General features: G+C 38.9%; 1 protein-coding gene across 11 annotated transcripts; it reads right to left on the bottom strand.

Annotated features, from left to right (window-relative positions):
- Positions 1-2,303: 2,303 nt before the first annotated feature.
- b3gnt2b (UDP-GlcNAc:betaGal beta-1,3-N-acetylglucosaminyltransferase 2b) lies at positions 2,304-26,272 on the bottom strand. 11 transcript variants are annotated; one of them, XM_067513028.1, is made up of 5 exons: positions 25,939-26,111; positions 12,342-12,496; positions 11,785-12,210; positions 9,874-10,069; positions 2,304-6,683 (listed from the first exon to the last, which is right to left on the bottom strand). In XM_067513028.1, exon 5 carries the CDS (start codon positions 6,652-6,654, stop codon positions 5,461-5,463), a length of 1,194 nt encoding a protein of 397 aa, XP_067369129.1. In that variant the 5' UTR covers positions 6,655-6,683; positions 9,874-10,069; positions 11,785-12,210; positions 12,342-12,496; positions 25,939-26,111; the 3' UTR covers positions 2,304-5,460. The 11 variants fall into 11 exon arrangements, 9 of the variants coding, with proteins under 9 accessions (XP_067369129.1, XP_067369173.1, XP_067369146.1 ...); XM_067513072.1 differs by lacking the exons at positions 9,874-10,069; positions 11,785-12,210 and adding an exon at positions 21,762-21,819 and having other exon boundaries at positions 12,418-12,496; XM_067513045.1 differs by lacking the exon at positions 9,874-10,069.

The raw sequence follows: 26,272 nt of genomic DNA, 5'->3' as shown, positions 1-26,272 counted from the left end.
CTAGTATTAAAGCACTTTGGACTCAAATGTCCAAAATTTGGATGGATGGAGCTGCTCTGCATTCAGATGCATTAGGGGAGGTTTTTGCAACAGTCAGAGGCTTCTAGTAGTGTCTGTGTGTCACACACAGAATGGAACCCCACCCATCCTGGATGGGTGTGTTTCCAGCTCTGGTCTCATCTGAAACATCCTATAATACTCCTTTTTCCAAAAGGCTAGAAATGGACAAGAATAAAGTAGTCTTACTGAAGAAACATAAGTGTCTGAATCATTGTGTCAACTGACATTTGTTGGCAATAATTTTTCTCCATGCATTAATACAGACTGATGCTGTAGTTCTATTGTTATAACAACAGGGTAGTGTATGTGGGATTGAGTCAAAAAAACCCAACTCCTTTTATGTTTATGATGAAAAAGGAACATGTGGAGCCACCATGTAGCCTAATGAATAATTTTTAATAGTTTTTGAACAACACTGAAGCTCAGTGAAATATTATTTGGTTATTTTGATCAATTTGTAGTTGATTTTGGTCTTTTTATGGGATTTGCAATTACAAATATAAAATAGATGTCTCCTTTAGATTTAGCTTTTGAGATTTATATCCACAATCAGTAAAATAACTTTCTATCTTTGATTTATGCTTTAAATTCTTAAGGAGACTGTGTGGCTTCAATTTTCCTTACTGAAATTTAATGTAATTCTGGGCTGAAACAGGATGTCATGGCAGGACATGATACAACTGACATGGTAAAAGTCTTAAAATCCACCCAATTATACATTTGTGCCAACAGGATCTAACTGTGATGTGGGGAAGGAAAAGGAAAAAAGTTTCCCAAAGTGAGGGCCTAAAAAAAACACAAAAAACTTCTATGATGACAGTGAAGTTGTGGTGATCACAAACTGCAAACATTCAGGCCTTAAGGTGGAGATTTTAATCTTTGAATCTTTTATTTAGGACACACTTCCCTCGAAGGTTGAAGAGATGCTGTGTACTCAGAGATGACTGACACACAGCCACCTCATTAAGTCCTACTACAGTGAAGCAGATCAATCAACATGTCTTTTGAATCTTATGAGTCTGCTGTGGACTGATCTGCTGTGTTCCGTCATCAGTAAAATATGCGCTAATGAAACAGGGTCTTACCTTTTGGTAACTAGATTGCAAAGGCTATGCTGGGAATCACACCTTTTTTAAACAAAAAAATATAAGATTTGTGCTTTATAAAAACAATTCCCCTTGAAAAGGTGTTTGGATTGTTGTGTGTTAGACAACAGAACACAGTTCAAACACATGCAGAACATTTTGTCTCTCGAGACCTTCTTGAGCTCCCAGACCTGCACCAGCTGATGACTGCCTCTGCCTTGCGAATAGATCACCACGACAACCGTGTCCCATCTTTCCCTTGCCCTCGTGCGATGAGGTGGAGGGTAAACACCCTTGAGGGGAAAAGTCAATGAGTTTGTTGCTGAAACAAAGCTCCTCGAGCGCTTTGTTTTCTTTATTTAGTTAAGCCTACATTACTCACGTGTTTTCAACAAAAAACATTTTTGTACCACTGTTAACTTTTGATTAAACCCAACTTATGGAATTCAGAGATCCTCTGACCACCTAGTAATTCTAGATAAAGTATCTGGTCTGCTAAATTTACATTGAATTCCCTCAGCAGGTAAAACCTACCTGTGAAAGGAAATTTGAAGATCTTAAAAGACAAACAAACAAAAAACACATTTACTATATAATAGTGGACACCAACATGGTACAGTACTAGAGACCCTGGCTCCGCCAGTGGAAAAGCTGTTAGACGATCTATGATACACAAAAGGTTTCTGGTCTTGGGGAAAAGTACCGTCGGTTGAAAACAGCTAAAACACACAAACATAATTTAAGTAGAGGGGACCAGAGGACCGACATAAAAAAATCTTTGGCATTTCTACATATGTACACCTGAACAGCTGAAAAGGTGCATTATTACTACTACAACTACTATACTGTGATGATATTTGTTTCTCAAGTGCTGTATTTTAGTATTTCAAGCTGCACCAATCAGGCTTCCAGTACAGCAGAACAAACTGTGTAATACAGCATGGGGTAGTCACCATGGAGTTGATACACTGCTGCCCTCTGCTGGCGACAAGCATGAGCCATCAGCAGCTAGAATGACTTGTGAAAAGCTGAGCTGACATTTTTTACATCCAGGTGCTTCACAAATCCAATAATTTCTTTCTTAATTACATCATCATCATTATCACATAAACACACACACACAATCAGGTTTTGGAGAAAATTTAAATACAAGTTGAACACATTCATTTCAGATAATTTATTTGGTTGCATCACAATAAAAATACATATAACAATATATACAAAAAAGAAAAATAGAACTTTAGGGAAATAATCAAATCATAAGTAATAATGCAATCAGGCTTAACATGGATGGAGGATACAGTACATGCAAAGAAACATCAGGCACATATTTGGTACTCTCTGACTACAGTCAGTCAAGGATCAAAGTCTTGATTAATTAATCAATTAACAAAGAACATATTGATCATTCATTCAGCTCTTTCTTGGCCAATTGAGATTTCTATATAAAAACAAACATTCATTTACTTATCACATGGTCATAGTTTAGTGATTTTCTTACAACATACAGGAAATTTTGTGTATGAACTTTGTAGCATTTCATTTTTCTGCAAACGTTGCCCTGTCATTGACCTGTATTGACTGTACTGCCCTGACCAATACATTCCCCAGTGTATTACATGGTGGTAGCTGGAGCTACAGTTACATGTCCTTCCACGTTGCATGTTACATTTTATTATTGTGCCTTGAAAACAACACCAGTAACTGCATAAACTCACAAAATGACACCTGGAGGCCAATTTGGCCTGAAACACTGACTTTCAGGAGACGGGTCTCATTTCTACAGCTTTGCAGAAATAGGCAAAGGCGTGCCGATATGAAAAGAGTGAAGCACAATTACTAAACAATGCGTGGGGAGAAGTGAAACCCACATACGAGGAACAAATAATAAGAAAGGTGATACTGCTCATCAATGACAAATGTAACAATTAGACATATAAGCAGTCATGACTTTTATTAATATGTAAACATTTCAAGTAGCCACAAAGTGTGCACCACAGGGAGATAAATATAACTTATATGTTTGGTGAGGAAGAATTACGTTTTAGACACACAAATGTTTTTTGTCCTTTCGGCTTATCCTTTAAGGTTAGGGTCGCCAAAGCGGATCAATTGTCCGCATATTGATTTTTTTGTACAGCTGAAGATGGGGATGGGCTGTTGGGGGGTTCAGTGTTTTGCCCAAGGACACTTCAATACGTGGTCGGGAAGAGCGGGGTGGGAGCCAGCTGAGCCACTGTGCCCCCCAAACATGAAATGAGCCTCACTCAGTTCTGGACTGCTACAGGTGTTTAATTAGTCCTGTATGAAAAATTTTATATCAGTATTTAAACTCTGTATGTCAATAATAACTTACAAAATACATCTTAAAAGAAGTTGACTGTGATCGTTTAATTTCTTTCTGTTTTCACTGTGTGGCAAACTTCGACATATATGAAAAGACTAACTACAACACACATTTACATAACAGTGTCACAAACAAAACCTCATATAAATAAATGCAGTCATTTTTGATTTAGAGTGTTAGAAGAGTCAAGGACAGAGATATTGTTAAATTGTTTGTAAAATGAATGAGCTGTAGTTTTGGTCATGTAGTAGTAGCCAGAGCCCATACAAAACTACAAGCTAAAGAACACTATCCTGACCAGCAGGGGGAGCCCTAACAGAGGCGTGAGAACATGGCCCTTCTTCTCTGGCATCACGTGTAACATACAGGTTTAGAGCTTAAGCCACATGCGTGTTAACTCCACATTCATGCCACTTATTTTCACCCACATTCTGTGTGTAAATACTGGGGGGAAAAAAATCTATTTATTGACCGAAAACCTGAAATTGAGTAATTCAAAAGTAGACGGAGCTTAAACCTGGATAAAGACAAACATTCATGTATAATTCAATTCTTTTTCCTTTTTTGTTTGAAGTTTAGAGAAACAAGAAGCATTTCCCTTTCTGTAGCCATTTAACTCTCTGAGATACCCAATATCACAAAAGGTGCACGACTTTTTTTTTCCTTTGATTTTTAATACACTGCTGAAAAGGACAATTTTGCAGCATAAACATAAAGGTATATTTTGTGCAGCATTTCTTTTAAAGCAAGTAATATACAGCATTTGTGCTAAAGCCAAAACCTTCAAATAAATAGTTAGACTAGAGAGTTTAAAAATATTCAATTAAAACTACATTTGACCAATTTAAATGATCCACAAAGCTGTAAAACACAACAGAAATAAAAAAAAATCCTTTACAATTGGAAATGTTGCACTTGTGTTTTAATGTATCCTAGTAAAGCAACACAAGGCAAGTTATAGCAATTACTTCATACAGACTTTTCACTCCTAGACGCACTTATGGTTTATATAAGCAGTTTTTGTGTAAAGGTAGAACCTGCAGAAACTGCACAGCATTTAGATTTTTTCATCCATGTCAAACCAAGCCCAGACCTGCTGAGCTGTACATAACAGAGTTTCCTGAGAGCAAACTGGTATTCACTCCTTCACACAAACCATAACCAATTGTTATTTCAACTTTTCCTGTAATGAGACATATATGCTACTAAATGCAGCATTAAAATATGAAAACTAGATGTGGAATAATTATTGGATGATTTATAAATTAACAAACAAACAGAACAAAACCAAGTTTCCTTAAGAATTTCTGTGAGCAATCAGGTTGAATTTGACGTTGACCGAGTCTCAAGTAAATACTGAAGGGAGTATGAATAGGAATAGCAGCACAAACTACTCTTCTGGTGAAAATTACCAGGAGGAGTTCACTACACAACTGCTGTGTAGTCACTCATCCTTTTGATGACTTGAAATATTTGGACGCACAGATTGCTGATTGCTTCACTGTCTTCTCCCCTGACCAAACAACTAGTGAGAGACCCAGAGTCTCACTTTATTTAATACAGCATTATATGCTCTATCAGAGCTCACACAGTGTTAAAGTGTTACAAAAGCCATATAAATAGATGTGATATAAATATGTCGACACACACCAAAAAAATAAAAATAAAAAGTACGTTGTGCCTTTGGGTGAAGCTTGTTTAACGGTAAGTCAGGGGTAGCTCATCTATGGAAGTCCGATCAGTATCAAGTCAAAACACTATGGTGGCCGTTATGAAAAAAAACTAAGCCAATGGCACATACTACGTTATTCTACGAGGAATTTATACAATATCTGCACCAAGCTGTGTCTCCAAGTGACCATTGGATTAATATCTTCACTTTAAGCTGCCAACTTTAAAGTTAGGATCCTGCTTAAGACTAAATCTTTGGGAGTCTCTCTAAGGCTGCTTCAGTTGGCTGCAGATTTGTCAGTGGCAGTTTAGTTCAGGGTTGTTAAGCCAAGCCCAGATCTTTATCATCTCCTGTGGGGTCCTTGGGTGAACGAGCATTAAACTCTTATAAGCGCAGGGGTTCGACCTGTACTTCTCCTCTATGTCAAAAGTCCTGAAGCCTTTGTTCTTCTCAGGGGCAAGCCCTAGCTTCCTAAGACACATACCTGTGTAGACATCATCTATTGGGTAGAGTGCTACATTTTGTGACACAGTGTGCAGACGTGCAGCAAGGTCACCGGAATAAAGGTACCCGCCACCTCCTGCGTACGGAGGGTACTTTCCAACGTACATACTCTCCGGGATGAAGTATTTGACCTTCTTGTCTCTGTGTGGCCCGGCATCGGTGATTACATCTCCTACAAACAGATCCCTACCTTTGGCCTCAGAGAGGCCCTTGAGAAAGTCCAGGATGCGGTAGGTGTTGACAAAGACGTCATCGTCGCCTTTAAAAATGAAGCGAGCGTCAGGGCAACGAGTCTGAATCCATTCCAGGAACAAAACCTCTTTGACAGTTAAATTGAAGAAAGAATCCCGGTAATCCCACTGGATGATGTCTTTATGGCGAATGCTCTCATCGCGAAGGCTACTGGACAGGTTCGGGTGGTGATCCCATGCTGTGGCATTTCCGAGAAGGAAGATAGTAACTACTGTGTGGTTAGTGATGACACCTGCACGTCCCCAGGACTGGCGGATGGCCTGACGGCGGTCGAAGTGCGACACCTGGGATTTGACAGCGAGAAGCAAGAATGGCGGCCTCTTACAAATATGAGGCTCGTCCAACATGACCGGGTAGGAACGGCAGTGCATGTAAAGCAGGAAATCCTTGAAACGTTCTGGTAGGGAGTTGTAGTCTTTCACCTGAGTTTTAACCCTTATGTTAGGCCTGCAGGGGTCAGAGGACAAATTGGCGGTGGTAAGCCAATTGGACATGTCTTCAGTGCTATAGTTACCCATAAGAATGGGATTCTTCTGAATGTCCAGAATCTGCTGCTGGTGGTTCCAGTAAGCCGAGATGGGACCCAGTTTGGTCCAGAAGGGTTTGGACGGGATTTGGACCTTGTCATGTACATTTTTTTCTTGACTGCTGTGTCGGAAAATGAGGATGAAGATAAAGACGTTGATCATCATTATTGTCACCACGACCTTCAGCCGGCCCCGCAGCATTGCCATGACAGCGTCCTGCACCAGCCTGTCACCACCTACATAGACACACACAAGATGAAAAAAATAAATTAAAAGGTTAGAGACAAGAACAAGGTGTAGTGCATGTGCAGATACTGTCTTTGAAGTCTGTTCAATGTGTCTCAGGACATCGGGACGTTTGTCTCAGTCATTGTTACTATGTGGCAGATTTTGGCAGTGATACTGTATTCCTATTGTGGTTTACTTCCTTAAGAACATGCAACACTGCTTGTGTGTGCCTAAAAATGACAAAAACAACCAATGGGGACACTTGACAGGAAAGACCACCTTTGTTGTTCGCAAATGTGTGAGTTTATTTGGCCAATGTTTAGAGATTTTCACAGCTTCTCAGACTCTGCACACATTAGCGTCATGAATCATTTGTTCACAGTTAACAAAAGGTCTAACTTTACAGTGTTAGAGTGTAACAAAGGCTAATGGTCTAACAGATCACAGGGTGATGGAGTGAACAAGAAACTACTGCATTTTGTAATTATTCTGTCTTTTGGCTTATTCTGGTTGGGGTTGCTGCGTTTTGTGTGATCTGCACATTTATTTGCAGGTTGTCACACCTGATGCCCTTCGCTCTGCAATTTCAACCAGCAGTTTGACGCACGACCGGAGGAAATTAGGCCTTGAATTAGTCGATGGACTGTTGCCTGCTCACAAGAAAAGACTGTATGTCGTGCGGAAATGAAGGCCGATTGTAATGAGGAATTGCAAAAGTCAAAAGTAGCATGTATTAATGTACAGTATAAATCTGTGTGCTGTCCCTATAAAGAAAAAGAGTCATTAAACTTTTTTTAGATCCAGCAAACAGAAATATCTTTACTCAAAAATGATAACATCTTTGGTAGACTTGTTGCCCTGTGACTTTTTTCCAGTCCCTTTTTGTCCTTCTGTAAAACTCAACCAAATAAGTCAATAACCATGTTTAAATAATAGTATATTTCTAATGGTGGATTCTAAATGAATTACAAGTTTTAATCTAAAAAGGGAAGAAAACTGAAAAAAAAAGACTTTTTATGCAATGAAGCTGTTTAGGAGCTTGGTGAAATTTTCCTGGTGGGAAAAAAATAAGACTATTGATTTTTCAGGTTAATGATAAAATTATTTTCCATTTCAGGGGAAAACAAGCTGGTGATTGCTTTAGAGCTAATACTACTTTCTTTGTTAAATGGAAACTTCAATCCTTGCTTCTGATATTTAATATCTGATCTGCGCATCTGATCTACAGATCCTGATCAACACAGCAAATAAAACCTTCATTCGTCCTAATTTTACTGTTGTAATCTGTAGCAGCTTTTCTCATGTAGCACCTCATCAATGAATGGCATGTTGTGATTAGTAGTACTGTTACCCTATTGATCCCTGGCTTGATATCTGCCGGCCGCTCTCCCCAGGAGTTAGAGGCTCAGTGGCTAATGATGCAATCAAAGAATGCCAATAAGACTCAGCTGGTACGTATTGTGTCACCCTGGCAACAAAACTTCGGACTGTAAATCATTAGGTTCCTATCTGATATTATCTTGAGAATGTTTAACTCCTCTCCAGTGATGTTTTTTTTTTATTTTTATTTTTTATATCCTACAGTCATGCCAGTGCTTAGTGCTCGGGTATGACGTAATAATGGCGCTTATCACGTAACGCTTGACGTAATAACTGCTTTTCCCAATGGGAAATCACCTTCAAGCACATGTCCAATTGCATATCTTTTAGTCATGCCTGCCTACCCCACTAAACACTTCTGTCTCTGGGAATGTGTTTGCCTGATTATGTAACATTAGGACAGAAAATCATTCTCCAAACTTTGCTCAATCACCCAATAAATGCCAGGTCGCCCAGCAGGAGGCGAGGGTGTGTGCAGATACGACAGGCAGTATTCACAGTCTGTTTTAATGCATGCATCAACTGGAAAATAGGGGTTCAGATTCAAACTAAATAGAATAAAATAATTATACATTCATTCAATGTGTTTAAAAAGAAGGTGTGGCTGAGAGTGACACATAATCACTGAACATCCTCTGTCCCACTTTCGTTTCTCTTCTTACTGCAGATGTCTACACCCCGCCTTCTCCCCCTCACTTCCTGGACCTGTCATTCCACATCTCTTCTCCCTTTTCTATTTGTGCTTACCACAAAAGGCACCCACATCACCTGCACAGCTGCTCGAGTCACCTTGGGCTTTTAATTTACTTAAGGATGAACTACACCTTTGAAATTCCTAAATGGCTGGCAGGTAACAGGAAATGAGAGAAACTAGAATGATGACATGTATCAAAGACTTCTAGTCAAACCAGTGACTTCAGGGTCAGCGTCTAAACCACTAGGCTGCCAGCATGCCCCCACTTTTTACTACTAAATCTGAGGCCATACATTTTGCATTATACATATGGAAACTGCACTCAGAAACCAATAACAAAAAACTTAATGAGTGAATAATAAGAAAAATATGTAATAAATGATGGTAAAAGTGCAGATTCTACCCATAAACTAAGCCAACAGGCCAGTGGATGTCAGTCAGGTATTATGCTCATTTGGGTGCGGTTAAAGTTTAACTACTTCACCTAAACTGCCATGACAGCAGCTGTGTGAGGCTAATGGAAAGGTCAGTTTCCAAGATCAAAAAAGAATAATTTTCCACAGCGATCCACCCAATAAATTCTAGAGGCATATCACCTCAAGCCACAAATTATCAATCCCATGGTGGCACAATGCATAGGATGTTTGGTTTATTGAATAGTAGGAAAATTAGCCAGAAAACGTTGATTGTTTTTGGGAACCAAACATCCTATACATCCACTGGACAAAGAATATGAGAATAAAATGCATTTTTCTCACTAGAGATGTTATTAAAAATGCATTTTGGTGCAGAAACTCTTAAAACATTGCATTTTTCCAACTATAGTTGAGAGCAGCACCCATAGAAACCACATAGCAACAGATGAAAATGAAGCCTTCAAACAATCTTCTGGCAAAATGCTCGAACTGTGCAGATTTGTCAATAGAAATATTATAAAAACTAATTTTAGTGGCGAAAGTGTGGTAAAAAAAATTGTGCTTTCGACTGAAATTGTAAGAAATTTTTACCCGTTTTTTCTTAGTTTTTGCTGCTAGAATCTACAGTTACATGATGTGGCCACAAGTCAATACGAACAGAAAAATTAGTATCTCATAATTCTCTAGCGCATATTGTGAAACTACTACCTTTTGCTTTGTGGACCAACGCGGCTGTTGTACATTTTGAGACTGCGGTGTCCTAGCAACAACTCTGCACTGCTGTACGCCTGTTTGCTCGCTCTTTTTCTTATTCCTATCCTTTGCAGACCCCCCTCCCCTTTCCTGTCAGTCTGTCTGGCTTCTTCTTCCTGCTCCTCCCTGTTCTTTCCTCCTTTCTCTTACTCTGAAATATGTGAAAACAGAGACAAAGGCAGGAGACAGGAAAACAGTCATGTCATGATCCTGGTGGTATATCAGTGTTAAAGTACTAACAAAAACAGGCAAATCGCCTTCTCCCTTTAGACCCCCTGCCCACACCCTCCTGTCTTTCTCATGGTTAATTAGCCTTTCCTGTCTTCTGCATCTCCATACCAACAAGGGGACATGTGGGAAATGAGTGGGTGGGGTAAGGGGAGATTCTAAAGAAAGAAAACTAAACAACATGTTGGCCACAGCTTCCAGACGTGTAATTAACCATCAGTAGGCTGAGGCTAAACACACACCTATCTGCATTAGCCTGATGGGCCATCTGTAGCTGTGTGGAGGAGATTTTAGCTGATGCTTTTATCAGTTGATCAGGTTTGGGCCTTAATAATCTGAAAATCTGCAGCAGATGGGTGACTTACTTAGGAATCAGTCACATTCCTGTTTTGATGCCATAGACTGGAGGTCTCATCAAGTTAAAGGGATTTCCCTCCAATATTAAAAAACAAATGACAGGTATCCATTGTGGATTACAGTTGTGGTTTTCTCTGTACAGACTTTGCAAAGCCCACGTTGAGGCACGAACATACTACTGTATGTAGATGCAGTACTGTACTTTACAAAGGTATAGGCACTAGTCACATTAGGATGCTCAAGAAAAAACGAAAAGGACATTTGAGTTTTCATGTGCAACTCCTCCGGTTAATGTACAGATAAGTTCAGGGCTGCAGTACACCTGTGAAAACAGCTTCACATGGGCTGGACAACAACCAGCACTTATTGTATTTGTTTTTGTGTGTGTGCACACTTGCATTTCTTACTTGGTGAGGCCCAGTATGGGCTATAATTGCATGATGACTATCATGACTATGATGTTTGCAGATGGCATTGTGATTTGTAGAGAGAGCAGGGAGCAGTTGGAGGAAAATCTAGAGATGTGGAGGTCTGCTCTGGAAATCAGAGGAATGAAGCTTAGCCGCAGCAAGACGGAATACATGTGTGTGAATGAGAGGAGCCGAGGTGAAGAAGGTGTACGAGGTTGGACAGGATCAGGAATGAGGACATCATAGGGACAGCTCATATTAGATGTTCTAGGGGATAAAGTCAGATTGAGGTGGTTTGGACATGTTCAGAGGAGAGACTGTGAATATATCAGTGGAAGGATGCTGAGGTTGTAGCTTCCAGGTAGGAGGTCTAGAGGAAGACCAAGAGGAGATTTATGGATGCAATATTAGTGGACCCAGAAAGAGAGACGGAACCAGGTTGTTAGCAAGGTTAGAATGGTTTATTTGGGGGTAGGTAGCACAGGTAGAAACGGGGGAAAGGGGGGCGCTGATGGAGAGCGATGTCCGGGGAAGGAGAGCACATGATTGGCTGTGACGACCCCTGAAAGCGAACAGCCGAAAGTAAAAGAAGAAGAGTTAGAAACAGGCCCCACAAGCAGCAAAAAAACGTGCATGGAAAAAAGTTTTAAATTATGTGATTTAAAAGTGATATTTGTGATTATATATTTTTTTTTTACTTGTGTGGTTTTTTATTGACATGTAGAACCACTGGAAAGGGTGGACTCCACCAGTGTGTACAAAAAAATAAATAATAATAATAATAAAAATTAATAACAACTTGGCGGGCCTCACAAGGGAGAAAAACAAGTATGCATGTGTGTTCTTGCCATCTTTATTTCACTGTGCTTACTTTGGCTGTGCTCTTATTTGGCAACCTTGGGATTCCTCAGTGAAGACCAGTGTAAACATAATGGGTTTTGCTTCATGTGATGCACATTAGTTGTCAAAGCTGTCAGTTTCAGGTTAAGAGTTGGCACTGTCTCTCTATTCCTTTCAGGGCACGCTACATCCACCCATATATACTTCAAATCCAGACAACTCTCAGACAGTAAATTGAAAAAACAAACAAACAAACAAACAATCATAAGCAGGACGATGTTAAACTTAAGAATTTATGTCAAAATCATTACCAACATCAGTAATAAAATACTTAGCTTTACACCCTGCAGTGTTGGGCTCTTATACTGGTAGCTGATTTAAAAATTTATGGAGGGTGCAGATTGTATCCTGGTAACAACAGTGATTCTGCTGGACTTTGATGGTGTTTGCAGTTTCACTGATCAAACACAGAGAGCAAGTCCGTGAAAACTGATTAAATCAGTCAGTAATCGACTAGACAACCACAGGTTATGTTTGACAGTTTTCATTTCCAGCTGATAAAATGTTCAGTGAGTTGAGGAGTCTCACCTGGGTGGGATGGGTGACAGATGGCAGGGAACAAAAGCAGCAACAACAGCTCTGTGTGTCTGCGCAGCTTTCTTACCCCATATTTATCTCCACCCACTGGGGAACGGGAGCCGACTGGGAAATGGGAGGAAACCGAGAGGGAGGGGAGCCTGAACCTGAAAACAGACATAACAACCACTTTGTCAACAGCACTGAGGAGCTTGGCCTGAAGACAATGACAATTATGACATCTGTCATAACCTGTTATTAAATAATGACAGAACAGGTGAATAGATTTGTTTTTGTTTTTTAATGTGCGTGCGTTACAGGAGACTGGTGTGTGAATTGTGTGATTGATGATTAAACATATTTATAGATAGTCTTTAAATCAGTATTACCCAATATGATCAGGCAGTGTGGACTTGATGCTTTATTTTCAGTAAACTCAACATGTAAAAATAAATGAATATTTTCAATACTTTGACACTTTATAGACAATAAAAAAATCAATCTATAGATGAAACTTTCACTTGATTAGTGAGTAATAAAAAAAATACATATTACAATACAACAATAAATATTGTTCCCTCATACACAAAGGACCCTGCAGATAACAGCAGAGTTGGATTTAAAGACACTAATTTAATCAACTTCTTAAAGTGTAAGAAAAAAAGAGGGGGAACTATTATCTACAGCGGGTTGATATAGGCTTGGTCTTGATTTAAGTGTCTAAAGAAAGAGGGTGTCGATGCGGAGCTGATTCTGAAGAGGCAAAGAAACAGGATTTTGACTTGATTTGATTATATTTATCACTGATATGCTGATATGAAGCCCCTTGAAATTGCTGAGTATTTTATTGTTATCTGAATTTGACAATTTACGTATATGAGCTGGATTTCCAGTGTGGAGCTTTTGTGGGATAACATTGTGCATATCACTAGTGACACGTCCCCTCTGGTTGATTACACTAAATCATATCAACAAGCGCAACAGCTCATGCTCAGGCGGTGTTAATCCAGTTTTCCATGTGGCTCGTTATCCACTTCCCAACATATGACTTCACAACAGTTTGTAAAATCAATGCTGGATTGTTGTTCTAAATGTAAAATTCTGATTTTAGGAATTTATGGACAGCAGATAAATATTGTATCTTTATTGAATGGGGGCATTAACAATGAAAGAAATCAACTGTTAACCTCGGAAATCATATTTTTCTAATCCCAACTGGACACTGTATATACAGGGCATTACTGCAAAAAATATGACGTCTGGTTGCTCAAGTAAACAGACACACACACACACACACACACACACACACACACACACACACACACACACACACACACACACACACACACACACACACACACACACACACACACACACACACACACACACACACACACACACACACACACACACACACACACACACACACACACACACACACACACACACACACACACACACACACACACACACACACACACACACACACACACACACACACACACACACTAAAAGATGTGTTTTGCACAAAGGAAAAATTCAACACACAAAATAGACACTAACCCTACTCACAGTATATACAGTGGAGGCCAAACAGTACAAAATGGTGCTAACTAAAACATGAGAAACTGCAGCATTTACCTCAAGGCAGTCACACATGTCCTTCCCATCACAGAAACCCAAAGCCGGTCTAATTGCTGTTTTCATTACCTTGTAAAGACATTTTCTGTCCTATGGAGATTTCATTATTGAGGTTCTCTTACTCCTGTCGGTGTGTTGCCACAAGCATATTATTATTATTAGATACTTTAGGGATTTTAATATATAATTTGACTTCAGAATGAAGTCTGATTGTCACAACACCCCCGACCATGTGTTTTTCCATTAGAATAAAACAGATTAAACTTTCCAAATACATTTAAAATGAAAAAATGTAAAGCATAAATTGTGTTTTTACTGCTACACACAAGCTTCTTGGTCAGACTTGGAAAACTTTGCTTGAGTTCTTTGGAGAATTAAACAGTTTTTGTAGCAGTCAACATATGATGAAATCAAAACAAGAAGTAGTTTAGCACAAGGTGTAAACAAAACCAGGGCCAATTCCAGAGTGTAAACAGTAGCAGAGTATATGTCATGCCACTAAATGTCCTTCCAAAGCAAATAGTCAGACCTGACAGCCAACCAAGTATAAATATCCTTTTTGTAGATCTGCCACTGACTACTAATAACACACTATAAAAGAGATATGATTAAAACACACCAACAGGTTGTGCTTCAGCTGATATTAAAAGCAGACAGGTAGCAGATACACTAGCAACACATGATTTAAGAAAAAAAAATAACCCTGTAAAAAGATTCTACCAAAGGCAATGATGTGGAAACTCCCTTTCACACACAACTAGGCTGTTATTCATTAACCCACTGGTTGTGCTAGTAAGATATGAGAGGTCAGCAGATAATGAGTCCGTATCACGGGATGGTGTGTGGTGTTAAGTAGCAAACTGAATGAAACATTCACTTAAATATTACCCAACACCCAAAACTGTTAAGACGAATGAGCAGAAGTTTTAACGAACAGTAAAATATCTCTATGGTTTATGAACCTTGATGACTCCAATCTTATTATTACAAGTTTAAAATGGATGTCAATCTGTTAGTTTTCTTTAGAAAAAGTACCTTGAAAAAGCTGATGAAGGAAGGAGTATTTTAGGATTAAGTTTGCATGCCCTTTTTTGGCATGGCATGTAGGGGGATCCAAAGTTACCCTAAACCTAATATATCTAGGAGTGTATAAAAAACAGTATAGCTTTTTAGTAAAAAAATAGTAAAATAGTAAAATACTGAAACTTATCAGCGCAAAAGTTTGCATCACCCTTGATAAATTGATTAAAGTCTTTGTTTTTCATTTTTGCCATTTCGAAAAAGATTTGAAACCTTCATGTCTGTAAATTAAACTTTGTTCAGTAATTTAAAGTGTTTACATTTTAATATTATAAAATTACATAATTCAAACTGTAAGATGCCATGTTCCTATTGGTGTGTGGACTCACTATTTACTGGTTGGCCTGCACTTTGTGTCGCACACCCCGAGGAAAGTGTGTGTTTTGAGTGGGTGTATTGTTGTCAATGCGTTAGCCCATATTTATAAAATGCCTTTTATTTTTAACCATCCCCTTGAGTGCACAACTGGATTTCTCTGCCACACCCCCATTCCCTTAATGATGACATTTTTTTTCTTTTGCAAGTTAAATAAAGACTTAAAATGTTCAATGTTCTGTACTGTTCTGCATGTAAAATTAGCATAATGTACCTGACGCCAAAAGGAGAAATGTGTGTTTGACAGCTGCAAAGATGTTTACATTAAGACAAACTTTGTCCATGACCTCTGTCAGTACCGGCCACAAAGAAATAACAAATGGATTCTACAGAAAGTGAGGTTTCTCATTAATAACGGGGATACACAATACTATTAATACCATTAACTGGAAATAATATTCAACACCAAGGTCATGTTGACTGCCATTTCTGCTTCTGTGGGTGAGAATCTAATGGAGATGATGAGCATGACTTGTTTTTCTGTTTTAAAAGACAATGCCAACAGTCAGAATAAGCAACTGTGCAAAACGAACCAAAACAAAACAAAAACAAACAAACAAGCAAACAAAGAAACCCACAAAAGATATTGATATACAGGTGTATCCTCTGCACTAATCAGGTGTCACTGTTATAACTTTCCCCGAAGTAACTAATGTGAAGTTGTAAACAGAGGATATAAAGCTGTAAAGGTGATCTTACTGGAAATTGATGCTCCTGAAGCTTCAGCACATACTTCACTCCGGAGATCGTTGTTAGACAAACATTGAACATTTATTGTACTTGCTTCTCAGCTTAGCCGATGACAAATCAATTGTACATACAACTTTAAGCACAGTAATCTCACAAGCATGTTCACTAGCAGTTTCATCAAACAAGTTTCTCAAAGTATGTCTGAACTCACAGGACTCGCAGGACTCTGTAAGAAATCGTCTGCCTCTACAGCTACAAACAGAACCTTTTTCTTCTACCTTGTTGCGGTCCACACCTTTTTTGTAGTCAGTTCCTCTGCTCCAGCTACCGTGTCACGTCTGCACCCTTCAGTAGCTGAGCTGAACTGCATCTCTCTTTAACAAACCCTTAGCATTGCATTTCCTTGACTACTGGTCAACAAACACATCACAAACACACATTACATAAAACATTTACATTACACACAGATACACATTACATTACAAACAAACAACTAAACTGAGGAACCCTTGGTTGACTCATACAAAAGCCAACACAGAGTATATTGCTGACTGCTTTGTGTGCGTGTGAAATAGAGATAAGGAGGTGGCCCAGCACATAAGTATCGACCACCCAGGCCACATCAGGTCTCTCCAAACAGTCTAACTCCTAACTGACACAGGGGTGGGGTGGGGTGGGGTGGGGGAACCACTTAGAGGAGCACAACAGAAAAGAGGAACAAATTCCTTTTTCAACTGTGCATTGGGTGAGGCCAATGTGTTGTTATTCTGCAAAATATAAAACCATTTCCCTAGTTGCTTTTGCGGCAAGTCTTAGGTTGAGTATCTGGAAATAAAAAGCCAGAGTCTGTTACATAAGCAGCAGTAGAGCATACTACACGTCTTTGGCAACAAGTTTGGCCCGAAATTAATCAGCAAAAATTAACACCTGAAGCCATTTTTTCAAGCAAAAAGCCAAATATGTTCTTCACAAAATACCTCGCCTTGAGCTCCTAATAAAGGAAAAATAAAATAAAATTATTTAAATAAATAAATAGATAAATCAAACGATAGACAGACAGACAGACAGCTAGATAGATAGATAGAAATTAATATTTGTTGTAGTTTTACGCAATAATGACACCAGACTCAGTTTGCATAACCATAGAGCCTGACTTGCTATTATGTTGTCTTGATATGTGTATAATGGTTCAAGGATTAAAAAAAAACAAACAAACAAACAATAAAAACAGGAAAGGCATACCATCCACCAATGCCTTGCCAAGAAACTTTCCATTTGAAAGATGCTCATGTAACATCCGTCACATTCTTGTTTATGTTTTGCAGAAAATAATTATTTTCACTGATTTTTTTCAGTTTAGTTTTAAATTTCTTTCTAATTGCTGAATGTCTCTTTATTCATTTACAGCATCCTAAACTGCATTAAGTGCTGGCTATAAAAATGGACTTGCCATGAAAACTTACTAAAGAGAGAGGAATTTGAGGACTTTTGTTCGAGGTCAGAAGACTGTAATAGGAAATTAAACTATGAGGGAATGTGAGTCCAATAGAGACTTAGTGAGAAGTGGAGAGCACCATAAATAACTTGGGGTCTGCAACCAAGCTAAGCTGGAGCCTGTCCACCAAATATCAACAGTCTACACAAGTATTCACAAAGGGCTAAAGGTCACACATGAGCTTGACCGATCAGTGTTTGCCCCAGGAATGCTGGACCTGTACTGCACTTGAGGAGAAATTAAACACAAACATCCCCTCATAAAAACAAATTAACAACAGTTTGTATCTCTACTTAGGTTTGCCAATGTTAGTTCCTCAATGGTAAACATTTTTTAAAACTGAGACAGTGTTTTATTCACATTAAAAATGGAAAAAGTTTCACAAATTTAGTCCAAGTTTGCACCTTTCTTTGAAACTCATAATAATCAGGTTATGAATAAAACCTTGTGCATAAAAACTTGTGTATTGTCTGCAAATGTAAATGCACCCTTAGATTGGTAAACCTCACCACTGCATCTTGGTTTTCTACCTATTCTCACACTCACACACACGCACATCGATGGGGGAGCTGGGCTGGCCAAGACTCACCGAGAACAACTAAGTTGGAGTTCAGCATCTCGCTCAAGGACACTTCGACATATGACCGGAGAAGCTGGGGATCGAACCAATAACTGTGGGATTGATGGACAACTACTCTACCTCCTGCACCACAGCTGCCCTATGATGCAAGCATGTAGGTAGGGTGCAGGCGAGGAGTGTCTGGATCACTAAAAGGAGCCCTGACCCATTTTGTATTGACACGTTTATAAGCAACAAGATAATGAGCACCACTGCTGAATGTACAGTGGTTTAAAGGGGAAACAACATTGATGATTTTGTTGCCTTTTAAACCTGGTTCTGGGTGTTGTACACCTGCATATTTAAGAAACACAAAACACAATTTGGTTGCTCAGAGGTTCAGCTCAGTTATGAATCTGAGTGCTTGCAGCGGACTGTAAACCTCAGCTGCCCTCACTACAGAGATTTGTTAAAACAAGAAGGCCTGGATCTGGGTCCTTTGGCTGAAGGATGAGGAAACCAAACAACCAGGACCAGTAAAGAAGAACTTGCATCAGCTTACAGTAATCCCACCACAAACCACCCACCCACACTTTTAAAATAGAAAGGAATTTCTGATTATCAACAAATACTTGTCACTTTGACTCCACATGTAAAAGTCACCTCTCTCTATCGTGTGCAAAGACCGTGTATACATATCTCAAGCTAACTGTCATGGTTATAGTTTCCAAGTTCAGTGGGGATTGTATCTTTAATGTGCATTTCAGAATGTAAAACCTTGTATGAATCTTCAATAGAACTATGCTCCCAAACTTATTAGAGATATGCAGTTGAGCCCCTTGTGTTGACTGTCCTGTAATGTATGACTATAGGTCACATGTACCCACTGTTTTATGAGAGAGAAGGAACAAACAACAAGAATTTGGGGGACCAGACCTAAAAGTTTCTGAGGGAGCCTTACCCTTCCAACTAATGAGAGGACTTTAATTTCTGCTTGGTTAGAACATGCTGAAGTATTGTCATTTACTGTAATTTTCAGACGAGGACTATCTGAATGGAAGGGCAGAGCATGGTGGAGTGTAGCAGAGTGTGAAAAGGGAGGCCTGGGTGGAGCAGCATGCTTCAATTTTGAGTCTTGGGCTAGCATTAGCCTGATTAGCATTTTGAAGCTTTTACTAATTTCATAGCTGTTTGGGGCAATGGGCAATTTTTCATTTAGAGTTGAGTTTTTTTCTGTCTGGCAAATGCCATTTTGTGTTTGTTGTTACCAATTTCTTTGGTTTCTACTCATGCCAATAATCCAGCATGTTCACCTAATAACTTTGCAGTAAAAACTTTAGGGCTTGATAGTATCCTTTAATAAAAAAGTAAAGACTTTAGACCAGCTCTCCTCCTGCTAGATGGTCCATGCATCCACTAAAGAGGCTGACAATAAACCAAAACTGTAGCTAAGCTCAAAGTGGTCAGCTTTTCAGTGGGAGGTGGCAAACTACTACTAATAACAGCAGTTTCAGAGGAAGGTAAACAAATTACAAGAGGGACAGTCTTGGATTTCTGAAGAGTAAATCTTAAAAACAACAACAACAACAACAACACCAAAAACAGATAATCAGTAAGCTAAGACGATGTGGTTCAAGGAAGGAAAACAACAGACTGTGGGGCTTACAGTAAGGCAGTAAGGCAACAGTCTCATCAAGCCACTAAAGCGATGGAGCATTTTCCAGCTCTCCAAGCAAATCACACTTACATAAATAAAGCACTCAGTCCAAACAGACAGGGTTATGAAAGCTGGTTATTCTGCAGCTGCATAAAGCTATTTTAGTTTAGTTTAGCTATTTTAAGTATTTTAGTTTGAAGCTACACCTTCCAAACATCTCAGACATTGTCAGACCTCCTTCTGGTTTTTCCTGATAATCATCTAAAAAAAATTCTTTTGTTTGGGTCATAACACTGACTGAGTGCTGACTCGCCCTTTTCTCTCCTCCCTTCTCCTTGTGACACAATGAGCGACGCATGTACCAACTGCACACTTCAAAAACAGGACAGAGTTCGCGTGGTGCACATTACATGCACCACATTACATTACACACCCAAGCTAACATCAAAAATCTGATTAAGATAATCAGATCATTTGTTAATATGCATTAACTATGTGTATGTGGAAAAGCAGAGATGAGAGTCATACATCATACATGATGAAGATATTAATATATTATTAATATATTAAAACATCCCCCTCTAGTTTGTACAGTTCCTATTAGAAAAAAAACATAATGAGTCTGGTTGTGAAGACTTCACATGAGAATCCATTTGGGAACAGGTTAATTGGTTCCTGTTCAAACATCAGATAACTGTTATATCCTGCATTACATCTGAATTATGATCTATAAATGGCTAAATAAGTATGTTTCACATCCTTAGGGAGTGAGGGCAGGAAGAGAGTAGAGTGCAGACGATAGTGTGCAAACTCTCAAACTACTAACAGACCTGCTGTGTCCAACTTCCCATGAAAGAAACAGTCCAACCTTTTATTTTCTACAGAGTAATTTCACTCTGATGAGTGAATGTGCTTTGCAGCTTTATTTCATTGGAAAGACTGACTGACATTATTACTCTTTCCATAAGTTAATGGGAAATGCACCAGTGCTCACTTGGCCCTTAATTAAATCGTGGTAAAAAAGTCTAAAAAGTTATATTTGCTTCCATTTAAATGTCACTGTTGCATCACTGTTACTCTTTGTCTTGTCCTGTGTCTAATCAAGTTACAGACCATTTCCTTATCAACAATGTTCCTTTTTGCCCAGTCGATTTACTGTCCAGGTTCATTCCTTTTCCGCTCATTATAGGTAGTGTACTGGAAACCATCTGCCCAGCACTGAGTCATACTGATGACAGACTGTTCAGAGCTCCTAGTGGTTTTTAATAGACACTGATAATACAGCAGTGTTAGGCTACACAAACAGAAAAACTTATAGTACAGGTACAGGTAATCAAACAAGACAGTGTTGGTATTAGTGACACATCAAGCTTGATGGAATGTTCCTAAAAAAACAAATCAGTTTAAAAAAAACTTCATTAAATGGTTCCAGAGTTTAAGGTTAAAGGGTAATTTCGCCATCATATATTTCTGCTTCTAGCTGAAAAACTCTTTCATCATTTGGAGTTTAGATGACATAATCTGGAGGAGCTCCGGAGAAGCGGGTTGAACCTGATTACAAACTCCATAGTATGAGCAACAAGATGACTTAATCTGAACTAAAAGGTTCCTCCAAGTGATGTTATATGGAGCCATTTTTCACTTAGAAGTAGATAAATATTTTAATGTAGGGAAGTCAGGGCGACATTTAATGATATTTATTTACTCGGATACCCAAACTAGAACCAAATGAATCAAGTTAAATATCAGTGAAGACGTCCTTTAAGTCTTCTCAGTGCTAAATAAATCAGTTTAATTCCATCTTTCATCGTCGTTCAACCCTTCAATAGTTTGTTGATAATCAAAGTCACCGCTAATTAATTTACTGACCATCAACTAATCTTGTCAGCCCTAAAAGCTTGTTTTTAAATGACCAAAGCATCCAGTGGTACTTACTGCCTGAACCAGTGACTGACCTCAGCTGAACCGACTGTTTCCCTAAACAAAAACCAGGCTGAGGTGGAGAAAGAAAAAAGGATGTTAAAAACAAGCCAGAAATGAAAAGGGCTACAGTACAAGCCAAGGAGAACATCCAAACAGGAGATGTGAACAACTTTAACGTCACAACATGTTGAAATATAGAGTCAATGCAACAAATATGTCACTTTAGTTTGTGTTGTGTGTATTAAAGATATAAATTACATAAATGCTGGGTGTGAGTGTGTGTGAGCTCCTGCTGCTGGCTAAATGACTGTAACATTATGGATTAGTTGTGTCCATGCAGCATGTCCCTGTAAGCTGTTTTTAATGGATCTAGGAAAACAGTGGCAGGCAAATGCATTAATATCTGCAGCTGCTTCTGACTGACTGATTTTATATTATATATATATATATATATATATATATATATATATATATATATATATATATATATATATATATATATATATATATATATATATATATATATATATATATATATATATATATATATATATATATATATATATATACACACACACACACACACACAGGATATATAATCAGTCAGTCAGAAGCAGCTGCAGATATTAATGCATTTGCCTGCCATACGGATATACGTTACACTTTAAATATAAGTATATTTATATATAAGTATATATTTTATATAAAATATATAAAATATATACTTATATATAAATATACTTATATTTAAAGTGTAACGTATATCAGAGACAGATTTTGGATGGATAACCTAAAGCACCTTTAGCCTAAAAAAAGCAGTTAAGGGATGGAGTAAAAGGTAGATCTGGGGACAGAATTGTGTATAAAGTCACATGTCTTCCTCATGCCGATAACAAAGACAAGGAAGTGAGGAAACGTGTTGCTTCACACCTACTCCGACTTTGACCGTTAAAAAAACTGTTATTCGTAGATCCTTTATGAATCAGTTCCATACTTCACGAGCTACATTGAGCCTATGCCAGGGTTTAAACCTCATGTGAAGCCTCAAGCCCCCGATGCTTGTTGAGTGATATTTGAGGCCCCGTAATATTTGAGAATCGTAAAACCACATTTGTTAAATGTTGGTTATTTGTTGTCTTACACATTGTAGAGGGAAGCTACGGATGTATTGCAACACATATAGAAACTGAGAATAAGCCACCAGGCAGCACTCATTTTCTGCACATTGAGCGACTTACATGTCCGACCAAATTTAGGTTCGTTTAAGACCCTGTTTGCACTTTGTTTCAAAGTGAATCTTGGGCGAATGGATCACAAGTGGACAGTGAAAAATGCAAATGTAAATGACCACCGTGACTGTGATCGAATCATTCAAACCAAGGTGCTCTGGGACATGTAAACAGTTTGTAATTTAAGCGATACCTGCATCCTGAGGTGTCCTCGAGAAAGACGGTGCAGATAATATTTTAACTGTGGGGACTCTTTAGGACTCTTTCAATCTAAGGAAGCTTAAGCCTCTTTCACATATGAGAATACGGAGCATATCTGGATAATGAGGATATTCTCCAGAGGCGTTCTTTCACGCCTGTAGAGCACGTCAGTTGATAGGGCGAGATGCGTTCTAATTTGTGAAGAAATAGTCCATTTGTTCTGTGCAAAGTAGGGCGACTGAATAAACTAGGGGAAACACAGTAACGACTGGTCGGAAACGAGTCGAAGACAGCGAGATTTATAGAGTCTACAGAGGGAAAATAGGTAAAAAACTTTATAAAACAACTCTAAGTTCAGATGAAGTTGTAGTTACTGTAGGTCTGCCTCATTTGGGACATCATCGGTTGCTGATACCTGTCGTAAATATTATGCATGTTCTAAATAATAATAATAATAATAATAATAATAATAATAATAATAATAATTAACAGCGCACACCTAACATTTGTCTCTGCCAACTGCCAGCGCCGACTAGGTCTGACCAGTCATAATTGGCCGTACAGACGTTAAGTGTGTGCCAGCCTTTAGCCATTGTTGTTATTATAGTCTATCGTAAATAATAAATAAATGTTACGTTTTTTTTCGCCATTCAAGTGTTTGTATATGTTCACTTTTGTGCCTGTTGCAGGATATAGAAGTCATCAATACCCGATCTACTCAAACATGCTCAATCAGATATTATCCTGACTTCTTACTAGGGAGCTGGCAGGGTAAAATCCACATAATGTCCAGACCAGATGACTCAGATGTTGATCTGAGGGTTGGATTATGTTGATTTTCTGTGTCTACCTTTCTTGCTGACACAAGAGGAAAGAAAGGTGATAAATTGAAATCTAATGACGTGTCCCTGTAACACCAGAAGGTAATGATTTTTCATGTTATCGCAAAATGTAACTAGCTTATGTCTTGATGAATGAAGACCTCTTGATGTATTTCTGTACTAAACTAAACAGACAATGCCTCCTCTGTTTGCAGCTTTCTCATGTGAGCAAACTTTAAGTTGGATGTGATAAGGATTCCTGCCAAACAAGTGAGTAAACACATCAACACTGGGAACTGGTCTGTCCTGAATGGTCACCAGAGACAACGTTGGATGCAACACGAGCTGGACTGTCTAAATGGGACATCTCAGATTTCTGTGTCAACCTGACGAATAACAGTGTGGTTATAGAACAGCTTTGATGGGATGTCACCATAATTAACAGCCCCCATGGGTATCTCCACATCTCCCATTTGTGATGTGCTGAAATCAGCGACCTTGAAATGAGATGAAGCCAGGTTACTTCTACACGGGATGCTCAAAAATTTTGTTTTTTTTAAAGCTGTACTGGCTAGAGAATCTATGCAGTGCTATATACCACAAAAACAGATGAAACTGAACTAAATCGGGCTGCTTTCTGGTATTAAACACTCGTCTCCAACATTTATGTTTGTGCACACCATGGAAAGAACTCTAATATCAATATTCATGGATAGAGAGATATCTCTCTAGCGATAAATATATCTATTTGTATGAATGACAGAGAGAGAGATAAATATGTGATATTGCATAAGAAAAATGTCCTGTAACTCAAAAGGCCACAGAGGTTTGAATTTAGAAGCAGGTATGTGGGAAAAATGGAGCTTGTGCCTGAGCTGGAGGGGTAAAAACCTTACATGGTAACAAGTTTTTTTTTTTCTTTCCTTTAACCTCCTTTATCTGACGCACATCATCACAACACATGTATAAAAACCTGCATGTTTTTCTTTGCTGGATTTGTATTGCAGACTACAACCCACACAGGACAGGGGCGTGTGTGTGATGGGCTACAACCTGGTGTGCATATCAGAAAGTCCACATTCATATCTTGGTTTGACACAAACGCAAAACGGTCAAACTACCAAATTAGGAAATGATTTCCTTTTCCAGAACTCGTCCGAACTGTGCTCCACTTTAATTTGCCGGCAAGACAGAAACGTCACCTTAAGTGGACAAGGACAACTCATCCAAATTGTGGTTTGGACATTTTTTCCTTTCTAAACATAGCGGAGTGTCAACAGCTGACACACATATCTGCAAAGCAACTAATGGAAAACGCTGCTCATGTGATTACGAACCTTTATCCAGCCGAGGACACATGGCATCAGAGAAAGGGAGACAGGACTTATGAAAAGAGCACAGGACGGGACTGGTAGGTCCTGTGTAGTAAGTTCCCCAGGTTTGTTCAGCTTCCAACATATGTTAGTAGAAATAAAAGGCAGTGAACAGGCAAACAAAAGCCCTATTCACACTTACTCTCCCATTTATCTCGTTCAAATATTGGATTATGGTTTGCTGCTGCTTCTCTTGCACAAACAGCTGATTTGTTTGTGTTCGTGTCTCCGAGGTTTCACAGGGAATGGACCCGTTTACACTGAGCACAGCACAATTCTAGTTGCATTTGTTGGCCATTTATACAACACATAGAGCGAATGTAAAGTTCAAAGACTGCAAGAAAAATGGGCGACTTCAAGGCTAAAGGTAGAGGAAAAGATGTCTTCATAGTTAAAAGCTGGAATCAGTGACTGTTTGGCTGGCTTTTTTTTTACATTTCTTTCAGGCTTTAATTAGAGAAACACTTCACTACACTATAACGTAGTAAACTTTGCAGACGATCGCCGTATTATTACTACAGTAAACTCCTGACAGAAAAAAAACATCGAGACAGGCTGGACTCACCTGGTTTCAGTACTCCTCTGTCAGACCAAAGTTACTCCAACACTGCTGGAAAGCATTAGTAAATCCATGTGACTCCAGCAGCGGCGGAAAGTAGTTTTTTCTCAATGCGGATGATTCCTGTTTTTTGCCCCCAGGCGACGAAAGCCTGTCAAATGAGGTGAACTGAGGAGTTCTAGGCGGGGCCAAGTTCCCCCTCCCTCTCTCTCTCTCTCTCTCTCTCACTCACTCACTCACTCACACACACACACAAAACTGGCAGAGGTGGTGGAAGTATCCCACCCAAATATCCATCTGCGTAACCGATCCACAGCTGATCGCCCCATGGAAACGACAG

This window comes from Channa argus, chromosome 1 (assembly GCF_033026475.1).
Source record: "Channa argus isolate prfri chromosome 1, Channa argus male v1.0, whole genome shotgun sequence".
Classification (NCBI taxonomy): Eukaryota; Metazoa; Chordata; class Actinopteri; order Anabantiformes; family Channidae; genus Channa; species Channa argus.
The sequence above is the reverse complement of the archived record's forward strand: the minus strand, read 5'-3'. Positions and strand labels throughout refer to the sequence as shown.

Coding starts and splice junctions, on each gene's coding strand:
- b3gnt2b (XM_067513009.1), bottom strand. CDS start 16,485: ATGCAGTTCAGCTCAGCTACTGAAGGGTGCAGACGTGACACGGTAGCT. Junction 12,497..16,393: donor AAGGTGTGGACCGCAACAAG/GTAGAAGAAAAA, acceptor GTCTGTTTTCAG/GTTCAGGCTCCCCTCCCTCT. Junction 6,684..12,341: donor CTGTCACCCATCCCACCCAG/GTGAGACTCCTC, acceptor GTGTCTATGTAG/GTGGTGACAGGCTGGTGCAG.